The sequence below is a fragment of the Lichenostomus cassidix genome, chromosome 1Aa, assembly GCF_008360975.1.
Source record: "Lichenostomus cassidix isolate B80296 chromosome 1Aa, HeHo_3.0, whole genome shotgun sequence".
NCBI lineage: Eukaryota > Metazoa > Chordata > Aves > Passeriformes > Meliphagidae > Lichenostomus > Lichenostomus cassidix.
This window is the reverse complement of record NC_139480.1, coordinates 7,344,237-7,367,396: the sequence shown is the minus strand read 5'-3', so window position 1 is coordinate 7,367,396 and position 23,160 is coordinate 7,344,237. Positions and strand designations below refer to the sequence as shown.

Sequence of the window (23,160 nt, the reverse complement as noted above, 5' to 3'; positions counted from 1 at the left end):
CAACATCACCAGAAAATCTGATGTGATTTGATTTTATTTACATTTTCAATATCCTCATTATTGAATGAAGAATTAATATTGAATTTCTGCCCCTTTCCACAAGGAGCAATATTGATTTTGCAGGACAAATAGTCAGGCTGGGGTCAAGGGAAAGTCCTGCACATTATCTGTGCAATGGCAACTTCTCCTAGGAGGGATATCTGAGGAGCAGGTAGAGTGTGGCAAGAGGAACCAGTCTAATAAAAAAAGTAAAAGAATGAAGAGAAGAGAAAAGAAAGGCAGCACACAAGTTTTCATTACATTGCACTCAATCACAGAAAAAAAAAAAGGAATACAAGAAAAAAAAATTCTAAATTCAACTTTCTGAGATATTATTTGGGAAAAAAACTAGAGTGTGATGTTTTAAAATTGATTTTTATTATAATCTTTTAAGACACCTTCCTATTAAGGTTCTTCCTTTTAAGGAACTTTCTAAGAAACTCACTTCAACAAAACTGTTTGAAAGGGAAAATTCACCTTTATCCTGCTTATCCTGATCATAACAGATGCCCCCACTGGAATCCCTTGAAGACAACACTCCCCTTCCCATAGCACAGACTTCAAGGCATTTGGAACAAAGATCTACCATGATGGTGCTCTGTGGGTCCTCTCAGAAATGTTCAAAGGCACCAAAGACTTTGGTGCTGTCAATTCAGACACACAATCCACATCACATGTACTGCAGAAAAAATCTTTTTTGGTGTTGCTTCCCACCGACATGGAGGATGCTGCTGTATTGGGTTGAAGCTTCCTCTTCAGCTGAAGTGGATTTATTTTATTTTTTTTACTCAGAATTATAGTTCCCAAGTCAGCCATGAAGCCAGCCCAAGTGAGCTGCAAGCAGCTGGCTGGTGGCTGTGCAGCCAATGTTAATTTTTTGTATCTCTAATAGCTGTGTTTACCTCAGCAGTAGAGGTGCCTGGGAGGACTCTGGGCTGAGAGGTTCTGTCTGCCATTAACTGCTCTTTTCAGGTGTCACCCATGCAATAAAAAACACTGCTGAAATCTCTCTGTGAAGGAAGGAGCATTTACCCAAAACCCTACAATATTTCTTAATTTTATCCAGACTCTGGATTTCAGCAGATCACTATGGACTGGATGAGGTGTGCGTGGGAGGCTGCACTGCTGTGAAATTAGCACCAAAGACTCATCACATCTAGCAATAAACAAAGGTAATAATTATTTTTAGCATTAATATTGGTAATTACTACTCACCTTAGTTGCCAAGGACTTGAGCTTCCCCAGCAGTGACTGCTTATTTGAATATACTATTTCTTCTTCATTATCTTCTCCTTCCATTATAGCACAGCTGTCAGCAGCTGGCAGTTCACACTCTTTTGAATTCGTTGTCATCACTAATTTGGAATATTTATACTCCAGCCTGAAGATATAAATGAAATGATCCACACAGGAATAGATTTTTTCACAAATGTCCCATACTCAGAGTTTTCATAATTTACATTATCTGCAGTCCTCCTGCATAGTTACTTCTGAGGTATTTCATGGAAATTAGATACTTTTCAATCATTAAAAATATGTAACCAAAACAGTATTAACAATACACCAAGCTCTTGCTCTCCAATTAGTCCTCTATCCTTATCAAAGAACCATGTTTTCCCAAAAGACCACAAGTAGGTCAAGGGAGCTTCCTGCACGAAGAAGTCCTGTTTGGGGCAACAACCAAAACAGAATTAAGCAATATATGTTCAAAAGCCTTATTTTAACACAGCTGAAAGGGACTAAATAGACTAAAGATATCCTTCTGGTCTTCAGACCTTCAGAAAGCCATGTTTCTTCAGAATCTAAAGTAAATTTCAAACTCTCAAGGGTTAAAAAGACATCTCCCATTGGCAAATTATGCCATAACAAATTACTGTGGATTTTTTATACTCTCCTCACCAGAATTTTTCACAGCCACTACTGGCAGAAGCATCAACTTGGTGTATAAATGGATTGAGCCAACACAGTACTTATGTTCAACACTGTCCTAAGTTCAGGTCCAGGAAAAATCTTTCTGTTCACTCCATCAAGCTTTTAGCTAGCTTTTACACAGAACACAATTTGCAGTACTTACTTCTGGTTCTTCTTCCAAAAATAGCAAGTCAAGGCTATGAGGAGAACAGCTGTGAAAGCACCAACACCAGCCCCAACTTTAAGCCAAAAATCCACTGTTTCACAAGTGCTGGTCCTTTTTTCTGGCAAGGGAACTCCTTTAATGCAATGCTTTGGCTCATTCCATACATACAAGGTTTCCTTTCAAAGAGAAAACAGAAAATACCAATTAGGGAGCTGCTTGTAGGAAAAAAGAGAACTATTTAGAGTTTCAGAAGACAAGCTGTTTTGAGACAGAAAGATTAGATAACTTTTCATGAAAGCAAACCAAAACACATCCTTCAGGTTATCAGACTCTAGATGAGGTCATATTGTCTAATCAGTTATCCCCTTGCTCATGCCTGCACGTTCAGATATAGCAAAAGGATTTCCTCTTCTGCATAGCTCTCCATGTGACACAACATGGGTTGGACAGCCATGGGGAATGAGTTGTGCCTGCAGGGGAGCTGTTAATCAACAGGTCAGTTTGAACTGTGGAAGGACTTCCTAACAGTTGGCTAGAGAAGGCAGCAGCAAAAACATTACAAGCAAGCAGGATAAATTTATGAACTGACATTTGGAAACCTTTCCTAGCCTGCCCCTGATGTTTATGGCTGTTAAAGAACCAAAGTCCTTTGGGCACTCCATCATTCACAAATAACTTGCCTGCATGTATGAATGCATTGAGTTCATGTTCTTACTCACACAGTTGGTCAGCACAAGCCAGCTCTCCTCGAGGAACCACACTGCCATTGGCACAAACATTCCTGAGTCTCAACACAGCTCCTCCCTTGCCCTGCATCCAAGCCACCTCAGAGCCTGAGATCTTCCAACCCTATCTGTATTTACTATTGGTTTGCACACCAAATTCCAACAAGAGTCCAAGTTACACCCAAATGAGCCCATTTGACTCGGAGACACAGGTCCTGTACCTGAAATCCTTTTTTACAGGCGCCCTCAATTTCGTGGTAGTCTTGCTCTGTGCAGAGAGGACAAGCTTCTGCACTTTCCCAGATAAAGTAGAAAGTGCATCCATCACAGGTGCCTGCAGGACAGGAGCTGCAAGGAGAGCAGAGCTCAGTTATCACTTATGAGAGAAACACACTGGGGTTTGCATGCTCATCCACATTCTGCTGCTGAAGATTGGGAATGAGAAGTATGAGAAATGGGTAAACATCCATCAAGTCAACAGATGGAAGAATCTGGGGGAAGAATTTTTCCAAGTTTGTAAAATGCTTTCTCAAGTGAAAACAGGTGTTGAGCTGTCAAAGACCTAAAATAACAATTCAGTTTTTCTCAGAGAGGAGACAAGGAGCAGAACTACACCAGTGTTTCAGCAGCACAGGCTAGCCCAGCATACACCTCCATCACTGCTCTCCTGCACAAGGTGGCTGTTCCACAGGAATGCCCCTATCTGATTCCTGCTGTTGTTCTAATGATGTCTGGGTGATTTAGTCCATATGGAATGGACTTGTCCTGTCATGGTTAATTACTAGAAGGATGTTCACCAGTTAATGAAGAGATAACAGCTTCTCTTACTCTCAGAAAAACTAATGCCCTATTTTGTATTCAGCCTGCAGAAGAAAGTTGTACTGGCAGTAACAGGACAGTCACGTAGCTTTTGTTACTGACAATCACATCAGGGCTAACAGCAGCAAGAAGTTTGGTCATGTAAATATTAAATATATTCATGCAGAAAAGAACGGATTTAAAGTTGTGCTGTTCTGTATCATCTGGAAACCTGGTATCTTGATCTGAAGCATTAAAAATCCCCAGCCCTAAAAGCCTGTTCTGGTTTATCCAGATTTGAATACCTGACAACAGGTACATTCCTCTCTGAATTATGGAGCATTTTTTCAACCTACATGGCAAGGACACTGACAGACCTTTCTCCTCAACTGCTTTCATCTTATACTGTAGCTTCATGTGATACTAAACACCACACCTGGTGGATCAAGGAAAAATATTATTTGACATATATCTGATACCTCACAGTGTGAAAACAGCTGACTGCTGAGCTAATCAAAGGGGGATAGGAAAGGAGAAGTCAACACGAACTGAGATAAGGTGCATGTGTCAGCTGTGCGCCATTTCTGCCCATGCTCACACTTTTAAAGGCAAGGTAAGTTGTTCCTCCCTCACTACTAGTGATTTACCACAGTTCACATCATGTTTAACATGTGGCATGGAGGAACAACTGGAGAATTTTCACAAAGCTGCTGACAGACAGCGGCTTATTGCTCAGAATAATTTGTAGTGCAACAGGACCCTCAGAAACTGAGGTAAGCATCTCCAAAAGTGTTCAAATATCAATCCCTCCTCCATCACCTGCGAAGCAGACTCCACTTTTCCATCATTCAAGCAAGCACAGTTCATCTGGAGAGGGACAGGGATCAAAGCATCCCACACTTCTCACACTGTTACGTTTTGGGAAGAGGACGTAGCTTTTGGGAAGGAGGATGAGTAAGAGGGCAATCAGCAGATTTATAATAACATCCAGACAGACTAAAATGGGCCTGGATAACCAAAGAGGGGGGTTGTCAGAGTTGAGGGAAACTTCTGAAGAATCACAGGGTGTTGCTAAAGAGTAAAAAAATTGATTCTTTAACTGGCTTTTTTCTTCGTAATTTTTCGGTTATGCTTTAAGTTACATTTATGCAGACATAAACAGGATTTTAGAAGAAAGAAGCTTTTTAAAGTCCCTCAAATCAGACTGAAGGGGAAAAAAAAGGCAAATTAAACACAACTGGTATAAGACAGCCAGGATACAGTGATGAAACACATAAATAAATAGATTTTAAACATAAAATAGACAGTGAGGGCTCACATAAGCATTGCAATAATAGATTTCAAAGTTCCTAGAACAGGCTGCTCTTTTCCAAAAAAACAAAATTTGTCCATACCCACTGCTGTAGATCAAGGAAGAAAAACTACCTCTCAAAGCCCCAACTAGACAGTTCTAATCAGGAGGCCAAAGTTTAAAACAAGGAACTGAAATAAAGAAGTGAAGACAAGAAAACATCACTGCATTTTCTTTTGCCTTTAAGCTCAGAACAGCCTCAGAACACACAACCTAAACACAGATCAGCTGTTCTACTGGACAGTGATGAACACCTAGTGAGACCTCTTGCATGACTGTTGAGGAAGGGAGCACTCATTGCTATTAAGTATAAAATTACAAATGAGTACTGTAAAGACTGCCTGAGGAGCAAAGGCTTTTCAGCACTACTGAGACACAAAGACTGAAATACCTGGGCACAGAAAGCTCTCCTTGGTCTGGTTTGTTGGGGTTGCATCTCATTGCCACAACAGTTGCACGGCCATTTTCACAGGAGGTTGTCACTGTTGAAGACCTAGTGTCAAACAAGAAGACGAAAGTAATATATTTCCACTACATTAAAGAAATACTGCTCTTTCATAGGTCTCTATCTATTCATGCAGCTGCAATACTAACAAAATACCCTTTACTACAGTGCCTTTGACTTTGCCAGCTGAAAAGAAAAGATTTGAGTAAAGAGGGTTTGCTGATTTTATAAGATGATCTTCAACATGCCAGTCAATATCATGCAGATACTGATTAAAGCGGTAAAGATTAAAGGTGGGTTACAGATCCCCCCTCACAGTTTTACTGTACTTTAAACAAATGAAGACATTTGACATAGCAATAAGCAGCAATTTTTTACCTACTTGTAAAAGAAATGCACATCTGGTATTTTGCTTGGAGAGGGAGGAAACATATCTGCCTTGATGCTGATATTGTCCAGCGTTGTTTCAACAGTAGCTCCTGAAATGTGAGAAGGAAAAGAAAAAGGAGCAAACTATGTATGGATTTTTGAGGGGTTCATGTGTAATATTTTCTCAGTATGAAAAGTATGGATCTCACTTAACAGCATTTAATGGCATTACTATACATTACACACTTTTTTCTAACTAAACTTTGCAGATATATATATATTCCTCTTACAGTCTGATTTCCCCAAGCAGACACAGCAAAATAAAAAAATTATTAAAACACCAGTGTAAATATTTATTACTCTTTTATATTAATGTAAAGCAATCACTGGATATTAAAGAAATATCAAGTAATTTAGGCTGGCAAAGAACTGCTTAAGGTATCTGATGCAACCACTCAGAGTATATGCTTTGAATGTATAACCCTCACACATCATAACCATGAAATGACCTGAGCAATCTGCAGTACTGTGGAAGATGAAATAACAAGACTCAGAAGGATTATGGAATTGTAGACAAGCCTTGACGGCACATTTTGGAACAAATGAGACTGGAGTGTGAACTACATGGATTTTGGGCAAAAGCTGAAAAGGAGGAAAGTTCAAGTAACCAAAGTTCTTAAGAGATTCTTCCAACCCCAAAGAAGACAGAAAATATTGGTGCTCCACTGCAATATTTTGGAAGAGGGAGTTGTACAAATGGGGCTGCATCCTTCTAGGGAGTTCAAAGTTGCTAGAACAACAAGAAAAAGTGGTAGTGGTCAGAAACCAGTGGAAAGCCTAAAGAAGCTTTCCACTTGTTTTTGAAATAGTTCATAGAATCACAGAGTCACAGAATAGTTTGGGTTGGAAGGCACCTTAAAAGTCATCTTGTTCTAAACACCATGCCATGGGCAGGGACACCTTTCACTAGACCAGGTTGCTCAATTCCCTGTCCAATCTGTTCTTGAACACTTCCTGACATGGGGCAGCCACAGCTTCTCTGGGCAACCTGTGCCAGTGTCTCAGCAACCTCCAAGTGAAGAATTTCTTCCTAACATCAAATCTAAACCTACTCTTTTTCAGTTTGAAGCCATTCCCCCTTGTTCTGTCACTACATGCTCTTGTAAAAAATCCCTCTCCAGCTCTCTTATAGCCCTTTAGGTACTGGAAGATGCTCTAAAATCTCCTTGAAGCCTTCTCTTCTCTAGGCTGAACAACCCCAGCTCTCTCAGCTGTCTCCATAGGAAGTGTGATCCAGCCTGCTGATCATCTTTTGGCCTACCTGGACTCACTTCAGCAGGTCCACATCCTTCTTATGATGTTAGGAAAGGCAAACTTCAACCATTCTAAAATTTAGCAACTGAGATAAAGAAAGGCAACAGAAGAGCTCGATATCTTTCCTTTGTATTAGGCAAAAATCAGGACTATCTCCTTGCTTTTCAAGACAATGACTGCCCTCATTCCTTCAGTGGCAGGAGACAATATTGGCGTCTACTGGCATGAATGTTTGTGAACTAGCAAACCCATACCTGAGAGTGACCTTTAACAGAGCTTTTGATGACAATGAATTTTCAAAAGAGGGGATATGTCATGGAGAGGGGAAATGGTGACCCAAATTACAATGTGGCTCTCACAATGAGACAAAATAATGGTGATGGAAAATGGGGTTCAGTTCATGGACAGATACACAAGGAGTGGAAATCAACATGAATTTATGGAGAACCTCTCTTGTTGAACAAATCTCATCTCATTTCTTGAGTGCTGATGAATTTGGTTGCTAAAAAAAGTTATGCAAATTTATCAAGTATTTCACTAATTACCACATGAGGTTCTAATTAAAAAGTTAGCAGTGTACTATCAATTAAGCCCACAGTCTGCATTAGAAACTATTTAGCTAAGTCATTATAAAATTATCTGGCCATGGGAAATTGTCATCAAACGTGAGATGTCTCCAGGCTTCTCTAGGCGTCGATATTGAAGTGTGAAAATGCAAGATTAACATCACGGATCTGCATGTAACTGTACAGTCCATGTTGATAAAGTGTGTAGATGAGACAAAGATTAAGAGGATTAAAAATAAATACAGAGCAACTTGGTTGCTTGGTTCACTTGGGAAAATGGTCCCAAACAAACTAAATATAAGACAAGTGCAGCAAGAAATGAAGGCCAGTCTTAGGAAAGAGAGATTTTCCCTTGGAAACTGTAACTTTGAAAAAACATCCAGCATGGACATCAGATCCAAGAAGCCAACAAGAAATCTCATGAGTTTGGTCAAAAAAGGATGCAGGGATTCCAAATACAGAAGTGATTTTTAGTGCTGTTACAGCAAATTAAATACTGGAGTACTGTTCAGTTCTATGCTTTAAGAAAATATAAAAAGTTACAGAAGCTGTAGAAAAAGCCTCAAAAAATTACTCAGATGCTCAAGATAAATACATCATAGCAAGATACTTAGAAGAACTTGGTCTGCTTAGTTTATCAGAAGCAGGCTGGGAAGAGTGTGACAATCCCAGAACACAAAATATTTCTTCAAGAAGGAAAATGTGGGTGTGATATCAAGAAAGACTAACAAAAAGCAAGAGCTGAAAACAGAAATTCAAATAGGAAACAACTGCTTTAAAACCAAACACAAAGATGGATGTTTGACCAGTGGAAAAAAAAAATACCAGTGACTGTGGCAAAGCTTTTTTTTCCAGCAGTCTTAAAAGTCCAGGTTGAATGTTCTTCCAAAGATGTGCTTTTGTCAAACATGAGTTTCTGGGCTCAGTTCCAGGGAGAAAGCACAAACACTCAGTGTCTGTAACAGACAGGTGAGCAGACTAAATGACTTCATTGTCTAATGTGGCCTCAGGTTCTGAGAACTTGGGAGCTGGACCAATGTAAAATTTAATGATGTGCATGGCCACATGCTGCCCTAAGCCTCCTGATTCCTTGCCTAACTGGTCCCCACACCAGTTTCTTCTACTGAAATTGCCCAAGTGGGATCTTGACATGGGCAGAAACACTTGGACTGATGTGATTACCACAGTCAGTGGTCTTGCCCTGAGTGAGGTGGGTACAGACATAACAGAAAACCAGTGCTTCTTAACACTCTCCAAATTTTTGTGCTGAAATGCAGCTGCTGTGCCAAGAAGGGTTTACTCTGCAGCCCTAAACATCCACAATAACAACAAGCAGAAGACAAACCATGTACCTAAGAACCTGTCAGCAAGGCTGTTGGACTGCAGAGCCAGGGCTGTTCGGAAACCCTTGCTGTCTGAAGGGATGATGGTGGACTGACAGACAAAAGCTCCCACAAAATTGGAAAAATCTTCTGATTCTGCAACCATGTCCTTCAGAGTAACATCTGTGATGTTATCAGTGCAGATTGCCATCTTCTTCCCCTGTGGACAATCAGGAAAAAAGGGAGAAGCTGTTGGTTGTTGATAAGACATGAAAAAGTTTGGGAAGGGAGAGATTGCAAATTTCCTGATTGCAAACTGGATGAGATTCATTACTTGGCCTTCTAACAACTTGATGTCTATATGTGTCATAAGAGGGACAAACCACAACAACAAACTATGCTATTGTCAAAGCTCCAATTAAAGCCTTATACAGACTCAGAAATACAATGTCACCTCTGGCAGGTGTCTTATCAGAAATCTGTGCTGTGGAGCACTCCACTTTGTTTATCTTGACAGCAGTGTTTACTTGAAGAGCATAGTAAAATGGCTTGCAAAGGAAAAGCCCATTTCTTTTGCCTTTAAATAATATACTGTGGAATACCTCTTTATTTGGGATTTAATCCAGATTAAATATTTTCAAAGAACAAATATACGTGACATTTCTAGACAGATATATAGCTTTCAAGACTGCTTTAATGTCACATGTCAAGATCAGTGCTAGAATCAGAGCAACAGCAATGAAAGACAAATCACCAGATCCATTTTCCTGACAAAATGTCAAGCACTCACCACCTGATCATATGGTTGGTTGTACTGCAGTACCATTGTAGTAGTTTGGGAAAGTGAAGACCAGATCCACAGGGGAGTGAGCGTATTTGTACCTCTGTGGATCTAGTTGTCAGCAGGTCTAATCCAGGTGGTAGTTAAACAGTAAAATGCTGTAAAAAAATGTGACTACTCATTTGTCTCAACTCATGCAAATCCTTTGATACATGGGAAAAAGGCTTCAGAATTTTACAGGGCTGAGCATTATTGCAAACTACACATTCTGGCTTTCATGGGACAATGCACAACAGTGGTACTGCTCTGAAAGGTCAATTTATGTGTGTGACAACACGAGCTGGTTCAGTCTAAGCCCCAGACAGAGAAATCTTAACTCTGTGGCAGAGCCTGTTTGACTCACAGACTAAACACATTTTTCTACCACTTTCCAAGGCTGCAATGTCAGCACTGGGCATTTTGGCCACTGGCAGACAGCAGGGTGACCAGGGACTCTGCATACAACATCTCCTGTGAAGTCATGAGGGACACATACAGAAAGAAGCTGCCAGGTGAAAGACTCAGACTCTTCACTTGAGCTCCTTGGTGGCAGCACACAAAGGTCAGGGTTGTGATGCAAGTGACTTACAGGCACAAGAACTAAGAAAAGGCAGGGATGTGACAGGGATTTTCTACTGAGCATTATTTATGGCCTAAAACACTGTCACCTCTGCTCTGGAAAATCACTTGGCTGCTCAAAAGTCCTCTTGCACTGCAAAGCAAGGTCCAAAGGGAAGTGTTTGCACAGTATCGGTGACAAGTCAGCTAAAAGAGAGTCCTTGTCCTGCCTCAGTGTGACCCCAGAGCATCAACACAGGCAACAAATTGGTTCATCCTCCCAACCCTCAACACCAGCTGAGCTCACCTCATTCCCACACAGGCTGATGTTAAAGAAGTGGAAGAATTTGGTCCCTCGGGAAGTGAAGCTGGGTCCACTCATCAATGAGCCCACCTGGCTGAGGTTGCTAAAATTGTAATTCAGGCTCTGGTTATCCTTGACATAGGACACCAGGCAGTCACTGAAGCAGGCAGAGTGGTCCTGCAAAGGAGAGGCATCCATTGAAGAGCAGTTATGAAACAGCAGAAAACCATTCACCACGGGGTTAAGGCAAGGGTGCAAGCAGGGCTGCTTTCCTTGTTAAGGATGAAGGGGAACTCTGTCCTGTTCCTGTAAGTGATCTTTCCCTTGGGATCATTCCCATTCCCATTTCAGTCCCTTGCCATCACATATCAGGACTACAATGTTCCCTAACCCTGGCTTTTCTGTTGTCTGATGCATTAGCCAAGAGAATGCAATTTCTTGCTTTGTTTTGTTCCATGTGCTTTTAGGATCCCAATGTTCCAGCTTAAAGCCCTGTGAACAGACCAAAACATGGCCTTGGTTACACTTGCATTTTGTAAAGGAAACACAAGAAACAGCTGAAAAAACAAGGACAGGATACAAACCCAGCTAAAAATAGGCAAAATACTAAGAAATTGGAGCAGTTCTTCCAGTACCTGTGCAGCTCCTTGAATATGATAAATGTTTACCTATGCTTACAGTTTCACGTAAGAGGAACTTGTTTCAGGTTTCTAAAGGCCCAGAAACATTATCCAGCTGAGGAAGTCCCTGAGTTTAAAAGAGCAGGTGTCTGGGATAGTTTTGGTGGAATGTAACACATGTGTTTCTTGCCCTGTTGGCTCATTCTTGAAATGAACCCTTTTTTGAGCTGAGGTTGTCACTTTCATCTTACTATTCACAAACAGAACCCAGACTAGTGACATCTTTGGAAGAGTGGGATCATTGGTTATAACCATACTCCAGTGCTCACAAGGCACACGCCTGCAGGAAAACATTAAAAGCAGCCCTCTGAGAGCTTACAGCCCAAAGAACACTGTCTGCCCATCACCCAGAAACACTCAGGTTTGGTACCTTGGTGCTCTTGCTTCCAGGCCCACATGGGATGCAGGCCTCCCTGCCGTAGACCTGGTGGATGGACAGGAAGGTGTTGGCCGGACACTCCTTGCACTGGCTGGTCTCCTTCTCGATGTAGTGTCCAGGTGGGCAGGGCACACAGGATGAGCCTGACTGCTCAGAGCCCAGGGCACAGGCCCGGCAAGAAGAGGCCACTCCATCCACTGCGTTGGTCACCGTGATGGAGTAGATCTTGGCCATGTCGTTGATGAACTGTCTGCTCTGGAACGAGAGCCAAGGAAACCACCCTGGTGTCATCACATGGTGATGCCTGATGGGCTTTTGTCCTTTCTTTTTATACCTTTTAATACATTTTTATACCCTTTCCCCTTCCTTGTACCTTTCACAAATATTCACAAACACTCCTTGTACCTTAGCCCTACATGTTTATAACTCTTGTAGTCTGATATTTTAATAGTTTGGGGGTTCTCCAAGGGGGAAGACAAAACATCCCCATCATCTCAAAACTAGAGGCTCCAACCTTGGACAGAGCCTCCTCTCTGGAGCATGTTTTTGTAAACTAGACTGTAGTCTCACTTGGGGGGTGGAGGGTGGTAATTAAAATAGGGGAACAATTACTTCACTTTTAAGTTTCTTATTGCGAGATTTTAGGTAGATATGCTAATTTGTGAGGTACATAAAATTGTATACGTGTTGTACACAAGGTGTGCTCTTGGGCGTGATTCCACCTTTGACAAGTGTGCACCTGAGATCCTATTAAAGCCAAATTAATACCCTTTTTCCCTTTACTGCTGTGTCTGCCTCATATTTTTACCAGCTTTTAAGGCATCACTGGGACACTGCCCACATCTCTGTGCACCAATTCAGGGATCAACTCATTCATGGCTCTGTCTTTCCTCATGGATTGTTTATCCACAGCTGCCTCCCTCCTCCAGGGGCTGCTTTGTGGTGAAAGCCACTCACCCCTTATGAGAAACCTGTGAGCTTCAACAGAGGGCAAGAGTTCTGGCAATGAGTGACCAAGGAATGCTGTGTTGTAAAGCCCCATACATAAACAAGTACTTACATCTTGGCCCTCGTTTATTCTCTGAAAGGCCCAGGTGAATGTGAAGGAAGCATTTTTGGAGATGATGTGAGTGTAGGATTGTCTTTCTTTACTTCTTTCCCATGATTCCACCACGTTGGTATTTTTTCGATTAACATCCTACAAAATGGGCATAATTTAAAAAAAAAACAAAACAAAAAACAAAACAACAAAAAGTGTGGTCAAACTATACTGAGCACCAATGTTTTATGATACAGAGATTAGTATATAAAAAGGACTCCACAATTGCATTTAACATTTAACAAAGCAAACATACCTATTTTGTTTGGCACAACTGACAAAATTTCAGACTCTTCAAATTGCCACCTGATTTCCACTCAATTCTCTTTAAATTAAGAGCAGGTTCCTTTAAAGAAACACTAAATACAGAAAAGGACCAGTTTCCCCTTTCAGTGGAAGGGGCAAGGGAGCCCTAGCAGATCCAATTGCCTTCCTCAGCTGATGGACTTTCAAACAAATATCTGTCTGCTGCCCTACTGACTCTCCAAGTCATTGACAGGATCAAGTCTAAATTTCCAAATTGTTCTCTTCTCATCCCTCTGTCCCACACCTTGACTTGTCACTCTGTTACTAGATGCTAACTCAACAGCACAGGAGACACTGATAATTTCATCAGACTGTTTAACAGGGGGAAAATAGGCTCCTTAGTGTCCAACAATTTATTTTAGAATAAACAGATAACCAGGAATGGTTCACAACTCACACAACACAGGAATTTCTCTAGGTCATTCATTAAATCCTTCCTGCAAGGGCACTGCAGATACTAAACTAATGCTGTGCTTAATCATAATAAACCAAGTGCAACTAATCACACCTATGCAGAGGTATTAAAGTGACATGTGGAATACCAGGCTCAGTCCTCAGTCATGGAGAAAGAGGAATCACTTACTGCCATAAAGTACAGCACACAATCTGCTGAACAGATGGTCTCAAAAATAAAAGTAATCCGTCCGAGTTCTGACCCAGTTGCTCCTGTCACTGATGTTGGAGGTCTGTTTAACAGAGAAGGAACAAAACATTTACACAGTGCTTTCCAGACAGGCAGCAGTCAATCCTTCAAACTCCTTTTTGTATGGTGAAGCCATCAAAGTCCTGTCACAGAAAACCTGTCCTTGCAGAAGAGTGGAGCCCAGGTTACACAGTGGCTCTGCACTGGGTAATGGGTGCAGCAGGCTCCATTTTTAAGTATCTAAGTTCTTTATGGTGCAGTTCCCTCCTTATAAAGAACACCCAAATTTGACCATATTGGCAGGGAACCTTATTATTAAAATGTATTACATACTTCAAGTGATTTACATCAATTTATTTGCATCCACCTCAGCTGAAAAACTGCAAAGGGAGGGTGAGGTTGATCTTCCACACCTTACCCGTCTCAATATTTGGCACCTGGTCTGAGCTAGGAGTCTAAGCTCACTCTTTTGACAGAGACACAAGCATCTCAAGCAGTTATTTCATCCTGTCTGAGGGTTCAGGAGTGGTGGGATATCCTATTCTCCTGCATCTCCCCACTGGCTCCAAGGGAAGAACAGACTGTGCAGGCCTGGAGCCACAGGGCAAAGTAACTCGGGTTTCACTAAAATACTTTTAGGGCAGGCTCCAGTACCACCCCATGGCAGGTTTAGCTGGTTACTTTGGAATAATTTACAAACAGAGGGATAGGAACATCTTTCATCAGTTTCCAGACAGCCAACTGGCTGTATCTTGGACTGAAGCAAATACTGCTAAAAACCAAGGTCTTACACACTTGCCTGATTCAATGGACAAACTGGGAACACAGGGAGAGAGTTCAAGTTTTCTCTTTTCTCTTATTCCTTACATTATTCCACTTCAGAAAAGAAAACTCAGATCATCCCTGGGATAGTGTGAAATAGGTATAGGAGACAGAAATAAATGAGAAAGAGATGAAAAAAAATCCCATTCCTTACTTAAATCCTGGGATGTGCAGGTTCAAGATAAGATAGTCATTGTCAGAGCCTCCTGCCCCACTCTGGATGTGATCACCAGCCACCTCCCAACCTTCACAGGACAGGAGAAAAATCAATAAATGGATGGCAAAAGAAATCTATGCTACTGTAATTTTTAAACAATTCAGTATTTCTGTATTCAGTATTTTAATGATGCCTGATATAAACTACAGAGCAGTATAATAATGCTTTTGAATGAAGAATTTTAGCAATTGTATGAACTGCTGATTTTGCAGGCAATTGTCACCTTTAAAATCAGCAAAGCAATTGAAATTCCCTGACCTGTGCTGTGCAGCTCAAGGGAAATGATCCATCTTGTATCTTTAAGCCTTAAAATAGATGAATCACTGAATCTCCATGTTAAATTTTAAGCACATACTTCAGTTCCCCTCTGCTCAACACACATAATTCAAAGCTTGAGTTACATCAGTCTGACAGGGTGGATCAGACTGAGGAAAATCTGTCAGAGAAGGCTGGAGAAGTCCCAAACAGGATCATTTTCACCAGTGAGCTGTGACTGCTCTCTGCTGCAATTTTAGCACATGTGCAGAGAGAAAGCTCTGAGTGCTAAATGAGTAAAATCACAGACTGTAATTAAGTTTTCCAAAATAATTATGTGTGACCTCGATGGACATAGTTCTCACGAAACAGAAAATGAGATAAACTAGGGAGAAGACAAAACACTGTTTTTTTCAGTGGGGATATGAATGTATCTGAAGATGCATTAAAGCCAATGGGGGGATAGGTCTTTGCTGAGGAAATTTCACACAGGCTGCAGCTCCTGCCCTCTTCTGGCGTACACCAGATTTTTTTATTTTTGTGATACTGTGACATTACTTCCCACAGGCAGCTTCAAGCCTGGTGCAACTAAAGGAAAGGGAGGAAACTGTGCTGTGAGCCATGCAGCCAAGAGCATGCTCATTTTGATGTGTGCTCCATTACAGCAGGGATCCACACAGGAGAAAGGCACACAGCACAGAGCTTGGCTCACCATTCATCCCATCACACTTCGAGTTGCCAACATTAAAGCAAGATGTCTTCATGTTTCCTGGCAGGATGTTCCACCACTTGTACTCAAACCCAAGAGCTGGTTCAGTCCCAGCAGGGCAGGCTTTGCACTCTAAGGGTGAGAGGACAGAAAAGGATACCACACAGCCAAAGCACATCTCAAACTGTTTTTTAAAGAACACAGATGCTGCTTTTTTACTCTCTGGGGCAAGTAATAAGCAAGAAAGATAGTATATTTCTTTGTAGTTAAACAGTCAAAGACTTATCAAGACAAGGAGAGTGGAAATAAGACCAGCATTTTATAAATTGTAACCTCATAACCTCATGGTAAGTAATCTGCAACTGGTTCCCCAAGTCACACTTACTTTTTAATGGATTCAGCTGAAGGTTTGATAAACAAGAGTTCCCACAAAATGCTGTAGGGGACCACTGGGCCAATGCATGTCAGAATCAACAAGCCACAGTTTAGGCTAGACAATGTTGGCAGGGTATTCATCTGACTGGGCTTAAAATGAGGTTTTCTCAGGAAAGGATTTGGCATAGACAGGAGAACGGGTGAGGAGGAACTACTGACTGTGAAAGTTCTCATTCCCTTCTCAGAATCCCTTAAAATAACTCTCAGGATGTTTATATCAGCCAAGAAATGCATCCAGAACACAGCAGGTCAACTTAGAGCAGCAATCCCTAATAAGAAAGGACATAGAAGAGAAAACAGATATCCAACTCCTGCTCTCCAATGTTATTTAACAAGTATTTTACACAAAATTAACTCTGGCTTATGATGATGTGTCACTAAAATAAGTCACATGCAAGCAGATGGCTGCTTTTGGAGACACAGGGAATCTTTTTGGAGTCTCCTACCCTGTGTCCCATCCGAAAATGTGCCTGGTGGGCAGGGAGTGCAGGAAGATGAGGCATTGTTGTAAAAGCCAGGATTGCAGGGTGGACAGTCCTGCCTCTCTCCAGAAGGAGGAAGGGTCAACGCATTGGGAAGATCCTCTCTGCAGATCTTGGGTTCAATCCATTTGTACATTATCTGAGTCTGCAAGGAGAAAACACTGAGCTCACAACAGCATACTATGAAGTTTTAGGACTTTTGTAATTGTAATTTGTAAACTAAATTAGGATATTCCGATCATCTGAGGCCAAAAACAGACCTTGTACATTCACAACAATAAAGGAAAGGGTGGGGAAGGGCAACAGAAGTGATTGGGTTCACAGGAGATTCCAAGGTATGAGACTTCAGGAACAAAACAAAAATGTGAAGCTTAAAACAATTACTACTGTTCATTCCTATTTAATCAGTACATTTCCCCATGTAAATGGTTCTGAGGAAGGTCAGATAAATTATTCTAACTGGATAAGCAATCACTGCATTTTAACCACAGTAACAAAAATATATCACTTCTGCATTATAAAAGCATCTCTTAGCAGAGAGAACCACAAGACCTGCATTTTTAATTCATACTGTCCTGTTCTTTGAAAAGTCCTCAATTGGTATCCAGCCATTTCTCACCAGCCATTCTGAGAAAATGCCCAAACCATGCAGGATCTCTCCCAACTTCTCTCCAGTTCCTCCACATCACATAAGGAGCAGTTTATGAACACTGAGTCAGTCTGTGGTGTTACCATACACAACAGCATCACCTCTTCATCATCTCCTCCCTTTGAGGACACAAGTTGCTGTCTTCAGGAGAAGAATCACCCATGAAGCTGGGTCTCAAATTTCCTTTGACATTGAGTCTATCTCTGAAAGGGTTTTGTATCTCAAGATGAAACTTAGCTGAGTTCCATAGCTGAGAAACCCAGCTGGCAAGAGTTTAACCTGTCCACAGTTCCCACTCTGACTACTTCTACCCTTTGGCCTGAGCAATCAGGGATCCTTGAGGCTGGAGGCTCAGATTAGGGAGATTTCACCTTATGAATTTGATGCAGACCCCCTGTCACCCTGGGCATTGAGCTGCTTGCACTCAGAGTTAGCCCTCTGGTAACACAGAGCACTTGAAGAATTATTGATCCTTTTTGAAACGATTTCAAAAAATAATCTGGAAGAAGCCACAGTTCAAGCTCAGGAGCTGCAATTAAACTGAGGCTCTTACCCTCCATCCCTGCCTGCAGTTTTTTGCAGCCATGCCTGTGCCAGGTCATGTTCCCTGGCTGACCCACATCCTGACTGACCCATGGGAACAATGCTCCAGCTTGACACTGGCCATGCTTCATCTCTATGGACTTGTCTGACCACCTTGGTTGAATCTGGCCACTGTCACTGGGTCTGCTTTGCTTGCTTTGCTCAAGCACTGAGGGACTGCTCCTGCTGCCAGAGTGGCACCTCTTCCTATGGATCAGCCTGCCCTTGCTGCTGCTGAGCACTTGGAGGATTTTCTGGAATATTGCTCCAGAAATACTCCAGAAGCATCAGGGTGACAGCATTTCAAATAAAAAGGGTCAGGAGCTGGAAAAGCACCTCTATGGTTGCCCAGAGCCCAGGCACTCTGCACACCACAGGAATCCTAGTGCATCTGAGCAGGGAGAAGAAGGTCAGAGAGTGACCATGGCCATGTGGTCAGGGGTTCTGAAACTGGGGCTGAAGCACTCAACTTGAGATTTTTAAAGCAGCACATAGATGAAAAGTCAAAAGGAGTCAAGTGCCTAAATCCCCTGAGGCCCCTTCTACACATGGAGTGGGACAGCAGAAGGGAGGCAATAATCTATTGTTTAGTGAAAAGCTGGCTTGTTTTAGTAACCATGGATCAATAGGCTGGTCCTTTACAGCCACTGCTCTCCTGAAGATGGCCTGCAGAGTCAGGACCTCTCACTGAGCTGCATCACATGGAGAGATGGCTGGGGAGTACAGCAAACCTCAGCTGATTTCCAGAGATGCAGAGCAGTGAAAGCAATCCTGAAAACTCTGTGTGCCTGTGACACCTGCTGCTGTCGTTGCAACTGGACAATGCAGGGTGTCTGCAGAATGACCCACTTTGCATTCCAGTGATGTCCATCAGTGAAGGGAAAGGCCAGTGAGGAGACAGGAAAAGGGTCAATAATAGGAACCTGTTCAGTGCCAGGGAGACTTGGATCACACAGAGCAGTGACAGGTCAATCAGCAGGAGGCTGCAATTAAAGCTGTACCTGGAGGTGTAGCCATGAACACTGCTGCTAATTTCTTGAGTCATTAGAGACAGTTAACAGAGCAGAAATCAGTGAGAAATGACCAGGTTTCAGAGCCTGCTAGCTCTGGGGCTAAGCTCATTGATGCTTTGTTATTAAAGCATACGAGCTCTCAGCTGCGTTTTGGAACTCACTGATCTTGAGACACCAAAATACTCCATCCTGCCAGCAAGTATTAGGCCAGTAACATACAGGTGTTAGGGAATTTGACTACTTGAAATCCCACCTGGATCTAAGAGAGATGGAAAAGGAAAGAGACAAAACAGGTCTGACCATCTGTCCACACCTCTGTGGGCTTCCTATAGCAGTAAACAGAAGTTTCTTCTCCAAATTCCTCCAAAAATCAAACTTGACTGCTAGGACAAAGCCAGGTTGCTCTACCAGCAGGTGCCTCTCTGACAGACCAAATGGATCTAAGGTCTCTGAGTGAAACAATCTCCTGAGAGTCCAGGTGATTTGAGGCATCCCATGGGACAATCACATTACCAGACAGAAGTAACGTCAATGAGCTTAAAAATAGTATCATGCCTTCTACTTACTTTTCCCTCCTTATCACACGGGGTATGGATCTGGAAAAAGTCTTTGCTTGTGCATGGAGGTCTCTCTATACACGCACTGGATCCCTCTTCTGAAAAGAAAAGGTGAGAAACAGGATATTAAACTATCAAATGGTCCCTGGAAACAATCATAACAAGCTGAAAATCTGGAGGTTAAAAGGAGTCAGCAGAAAAATACAAAACAAGAATGAAAAATCAAGCCCTTAATGGAGTCTGCATGAACCTTTTCCTGAACTGAAGCAGGGCAACAGGGAAAATACCAGCTATGTCCATACTGACACACTGAAATCCATGGATTCAGTTTACCCAGGGAGAGTTATTAGAAAGTTTCTTATTATGAGGATGATGACCTGGAACAGGTCACCCAAAAAAGTTGTGACTATCCCATCCCTGGAAACAATCAAGACCTGGTGGGATGAGCCTTTGAGAAGCCTGGTCTGTTGGAAGATTCCCTGCCCATGGAACAGGGGCTGTAATGAGATGATCTCTTAGGTCCTTTCCAACCCAAACCATGCTCTGACTCACTCAAACCCTCACCCCACTTCATCACCTTCAAGCAGAAATTTATACAGTTTACCAAGCATGGGAATATGTTTTCACAAGATAAGAAACAAAACCACTCCAGAAATTTCCTTGCAACACTGGCCCAATTTTACCTCTTCCCAGATAATTTTGCAGTATTTCCATCCCTGCTGTGAGCACAGCACAGGTCCCCAAGCATTTGCTACAACTGGTGATAGCAGGCGCTATGGTGAGTAACTGATTCCTCAAGAACTTTCTTAAAACTACTACAAGGAAAAAATCTGAAGACCTTTTGGCTATGAAGAATAGATTAAGACTGTGTTATTTGATGATCACCACCTAATCAGAGCTGGGAATGCAGAGGACTTTGGAGCTAGGGTTTGCAATTAGATCACCATATTTTCCAGCCAAACTGGAGGCAAAGGGCAAAAGTTTGGAAAGGGCATTCCTCAAAACGTGTTATTGCTGAAGGTAGTGAGGAAACAAATTCGTGTTATCGCCAGCCTATAACACAAATTACCACGAGAGGGCACAGCACGACTGCTCTATGCTTGAGGAGAACTTTTCCCTTCCAGGTCATAAAGGTCTCCGTCCCTTCATATTAAAATGGATGAACCTAACAACGCTTGACCGTGGCCAGTTATGTATCTATGTACCCTCTGCATAATTTGGGAAGTCATTCATTTCCCCTTTACACATCAACTGGAGGTTGTCACTGCTGGATACAACCCTTCTGACATCTGAAACAGCCAGTGACTGCACTCACTCAGACCTTCCTGGTTTTGCTTAACCCATCTGGTTTGTGTACCTGCATAATATATCTCTTCTTTACACTTGGTGCACTCTTTAGCCCCTTTTTCAGAATAAGTGTCTCGTGGGCACACCTGGCAACCAGACGCCCCTGGTTTGTCACTGAAGGTACCAGGCTTGCACGCAAAGCATTCAGATGTGTAGGCAACTCCTGTAAGAAAAATTCCAGGTAAAGCACTGAAAGAGATACATCCATAACTGCTGCCTAACTGGGCTTATGGCTGAGAGCATGTCATCTGCATAAATCAGCATAAAAATCACTCTCAGTTTTACCACTCACTTTAGACACTTTGGCTTTGCTGACTCATAATTTAGGTCTTTAATCTTCATACCACAATGCAAGTCTAACCCATCCAAGAAGGGTATTTGGACTTATATGACAGTCCAAGTTTTATTACACTTAGAACAGGACCAAAAGAGCAATCCCAGATTAAACAGGTCATTTAAATATTAATCGAACTGTCACTGTTAGGACATATATCCATTTATCACTGTTGAGAGGCTTACCAATAACTAGTAATGGTCTTTCTGCACTACATTAAAGAAAAACTGTTTATTCCTTTTCCTCTCTATTTGCTAAGCCAGTCTTCTCCAGTAGATGGCAACATTTACCATATAAACTAATTTTCAGCCTTTTTCTGACTGAAGTTTTGCTGTTCTGTTTCTACACTTCAGAGGAGGAGACAGGGAGCAAGGGGGCTAAAAAATACCACTTCAGTGCTGTAGGCACAGCAGTAGAAATAGGACTTGGCAAACACTGTGAGGAAAGAGTAAGATAAAACCTCAAACACAAATACTACTTACCTTCAATTGTGATGTTCTTCACTAGAACTGGTTTTACTACTTTGGAGCCCATAAGAATCCCTGTTGTTCTCCAGTATAATATATTGCTACCTGATTTCAGAGTTACCTGCAAGAACACATGAGTTAGCAGACATCCCCTCACCAAGGCATTGTTTTATTTCTTGTTTCCATTACTCAAATTTCTTACATCCTAGCAGCTTTTTAGTGGGTGTTGTTTAGTAAGTCAAGAGGTAATGGGGAAACAGCTAGACAGATGCTGTACAGATATATCTGAGGAGTGCCAAAGTGTTATTTATAAAAAAATTTCTCAACACCCCTGTTGGAAAAACACCAAGAGCTGTTTCTGACCTTGTTGTAAGCAGAATTAGGAAAAAGCTGCTCCTGCCTTTATCCAAATACCCCTGGCACTCAAGAGCTTTCATCTCTAGCTTTATGTTCAGATACAGTCAATCAGCTTGTTTTTAAAGCCTTGAGATACACTTTCATAAAGAATCTCAACATGACCCAGAAATCGAAAATCCAGTTCACAAGTGAGTTTTGTTCATAGGTTTTAAAAATCAAGCTCTGCCTGCATGTAACACTACAGTATCATGACCAGCAAGCCAGGCACAAACCATGGCTGTGGCCAGCAGCAGTCTCATCCCTCCTGCTCACTTCTGACCACAGACAGCAGATGAGATGGAGAAAACAACCTGGTTTCTGACTGCCTTGATCCACTAGTTTTCATGGTATGGTTCAGCAAGTGGCTGCCCAAACCCTGTGGAATGGTGGTGGGCTGGTGGCATCATGGCTGAGGTAATGGGCAGTAAGAAGGCAGGACAACTCTTCCAGCAGTGGTTTTGGTGCCTTCTGCCTTCCACTCACTTGTGTAGCCACAGTGACAGTCATAACCAAAAGCAGTTGGTTCACCAAGCCCCTGCCTGGCCTGCAAAGCTGTACCACATCTACTAGCCCAGTAAAGATGTACAGGCAACACAGTGATACTGGCCTGAAAGTGCTGTACTTTCACACAAGAAGAGGGATAAACTCTACCAGCATAAGGGTCCAGGATAATGTGATTTACAGCAGTGTTATACAGGCCTGGCAGGACAACAGTTTTTGTTCACCCAGGATAAAGAGTTTAAAAATTTATCAGAGTGGAAATACAGTATATTGTATCTCCCCCACCTGGACAGCTCCTAACCACAGGGGAAGAGGAGAGCTGGGTTACCCCATGTACCAGCAGAGCTGGGACCATATTGAAACAGGTATGGCATTGTGTGAGGTGAGGTACCCAACACCACCTCCAGTGCAGCAGGATTCACATGCTGAGAGCAGAGACTGCAGCAACTGGAAAACTGTGCTCACAGAAGACACCTTGACAGGATTTGCAGTGCAGAAAAAGACCTTCAAGATGGCCAGAATCATCATCTCACCTAGCTCACATGTCTGCATTTCAGCCAGCCCTCCCAACAACCTTCACAGACAGTGACAACACCTGC

General features: G+C 42.2%; 1 protein-coding gene across 1 annotated transcript in view; it reads right to left on the bottom strand.

The window, feature by feature from the left end:
- ELAPOR2 (endosome-lysosome associated apoptosis and autophagy regulator family member 2) overlaps positions 1 to 23,160 on the bottom strand; it is a 92,398-nt gene that overhangs the window by 3,483 nt on the left and 65,755 nt on the right. The window contains exons 6-21 of the mRNA XM_085083210.1: positions 21,680 to 21,785; positions 20,874 to 21,026; positions 19,526 to 19,614; positions 16,680 to 16,860; positions 15,802 to 15,930; positions 14,772 to 14,862; positions 13,736 to 13,838; positions 12,808 to 12,945; positions 11,739 to 12,002; positions 10,692 to 10,865; positions 9,037 to 9,226; positions 5,818 to 5,914; positions 5,382 to 5,483; positions 3,063 to 3,189; positions 2,114 to 2,292; positions 1,255 to 1,420 (exon numbers count right to left, since the gene is read on the bottom strand). Coding sequence (XP_084939336.1) covers positions 1,255 to 1,420; positions 2,114 to 2,292; positions 3,063 to 3,189; positions 5,382 to 5,483; positions 5,818 to 5,914; positions 9,037 to 9,226; positions 10,692 to 10,865; positions 11,739 to 12,002; positions 12,808 to 12,945; positions 13,736 to 13,838; positions 14,772 to 14,862; positions 15,802 to 15,930; positions 16,680 to 16,860; positions 19,526 to 19,614; positions 20,874 to 21,026; positions 21,680 to 21,785 — 2,289 coding nt within the window. The remainder of the gene's footprint in view (positions 1 to 1,254; positions 1,421 to 2,113; positions 2,293 to 3,062; positions 3,190 to 5,381; positions 5,484 to 5,817; positions 5,915 to 9,036; positions 9,227 to 10,691; positions 10,866 to 11,738; positions 12,003 to 12,807; positions 12,946 to 13,735; positions 13,839 to 14,771; positions 14,863 to 15,801; positions 15,931 to 16,679; positions 16,861 to 19,525; positions 19,615 to 20,873; positions 21,027 to 21,679; positions 21,786 to 23,160) is intronic.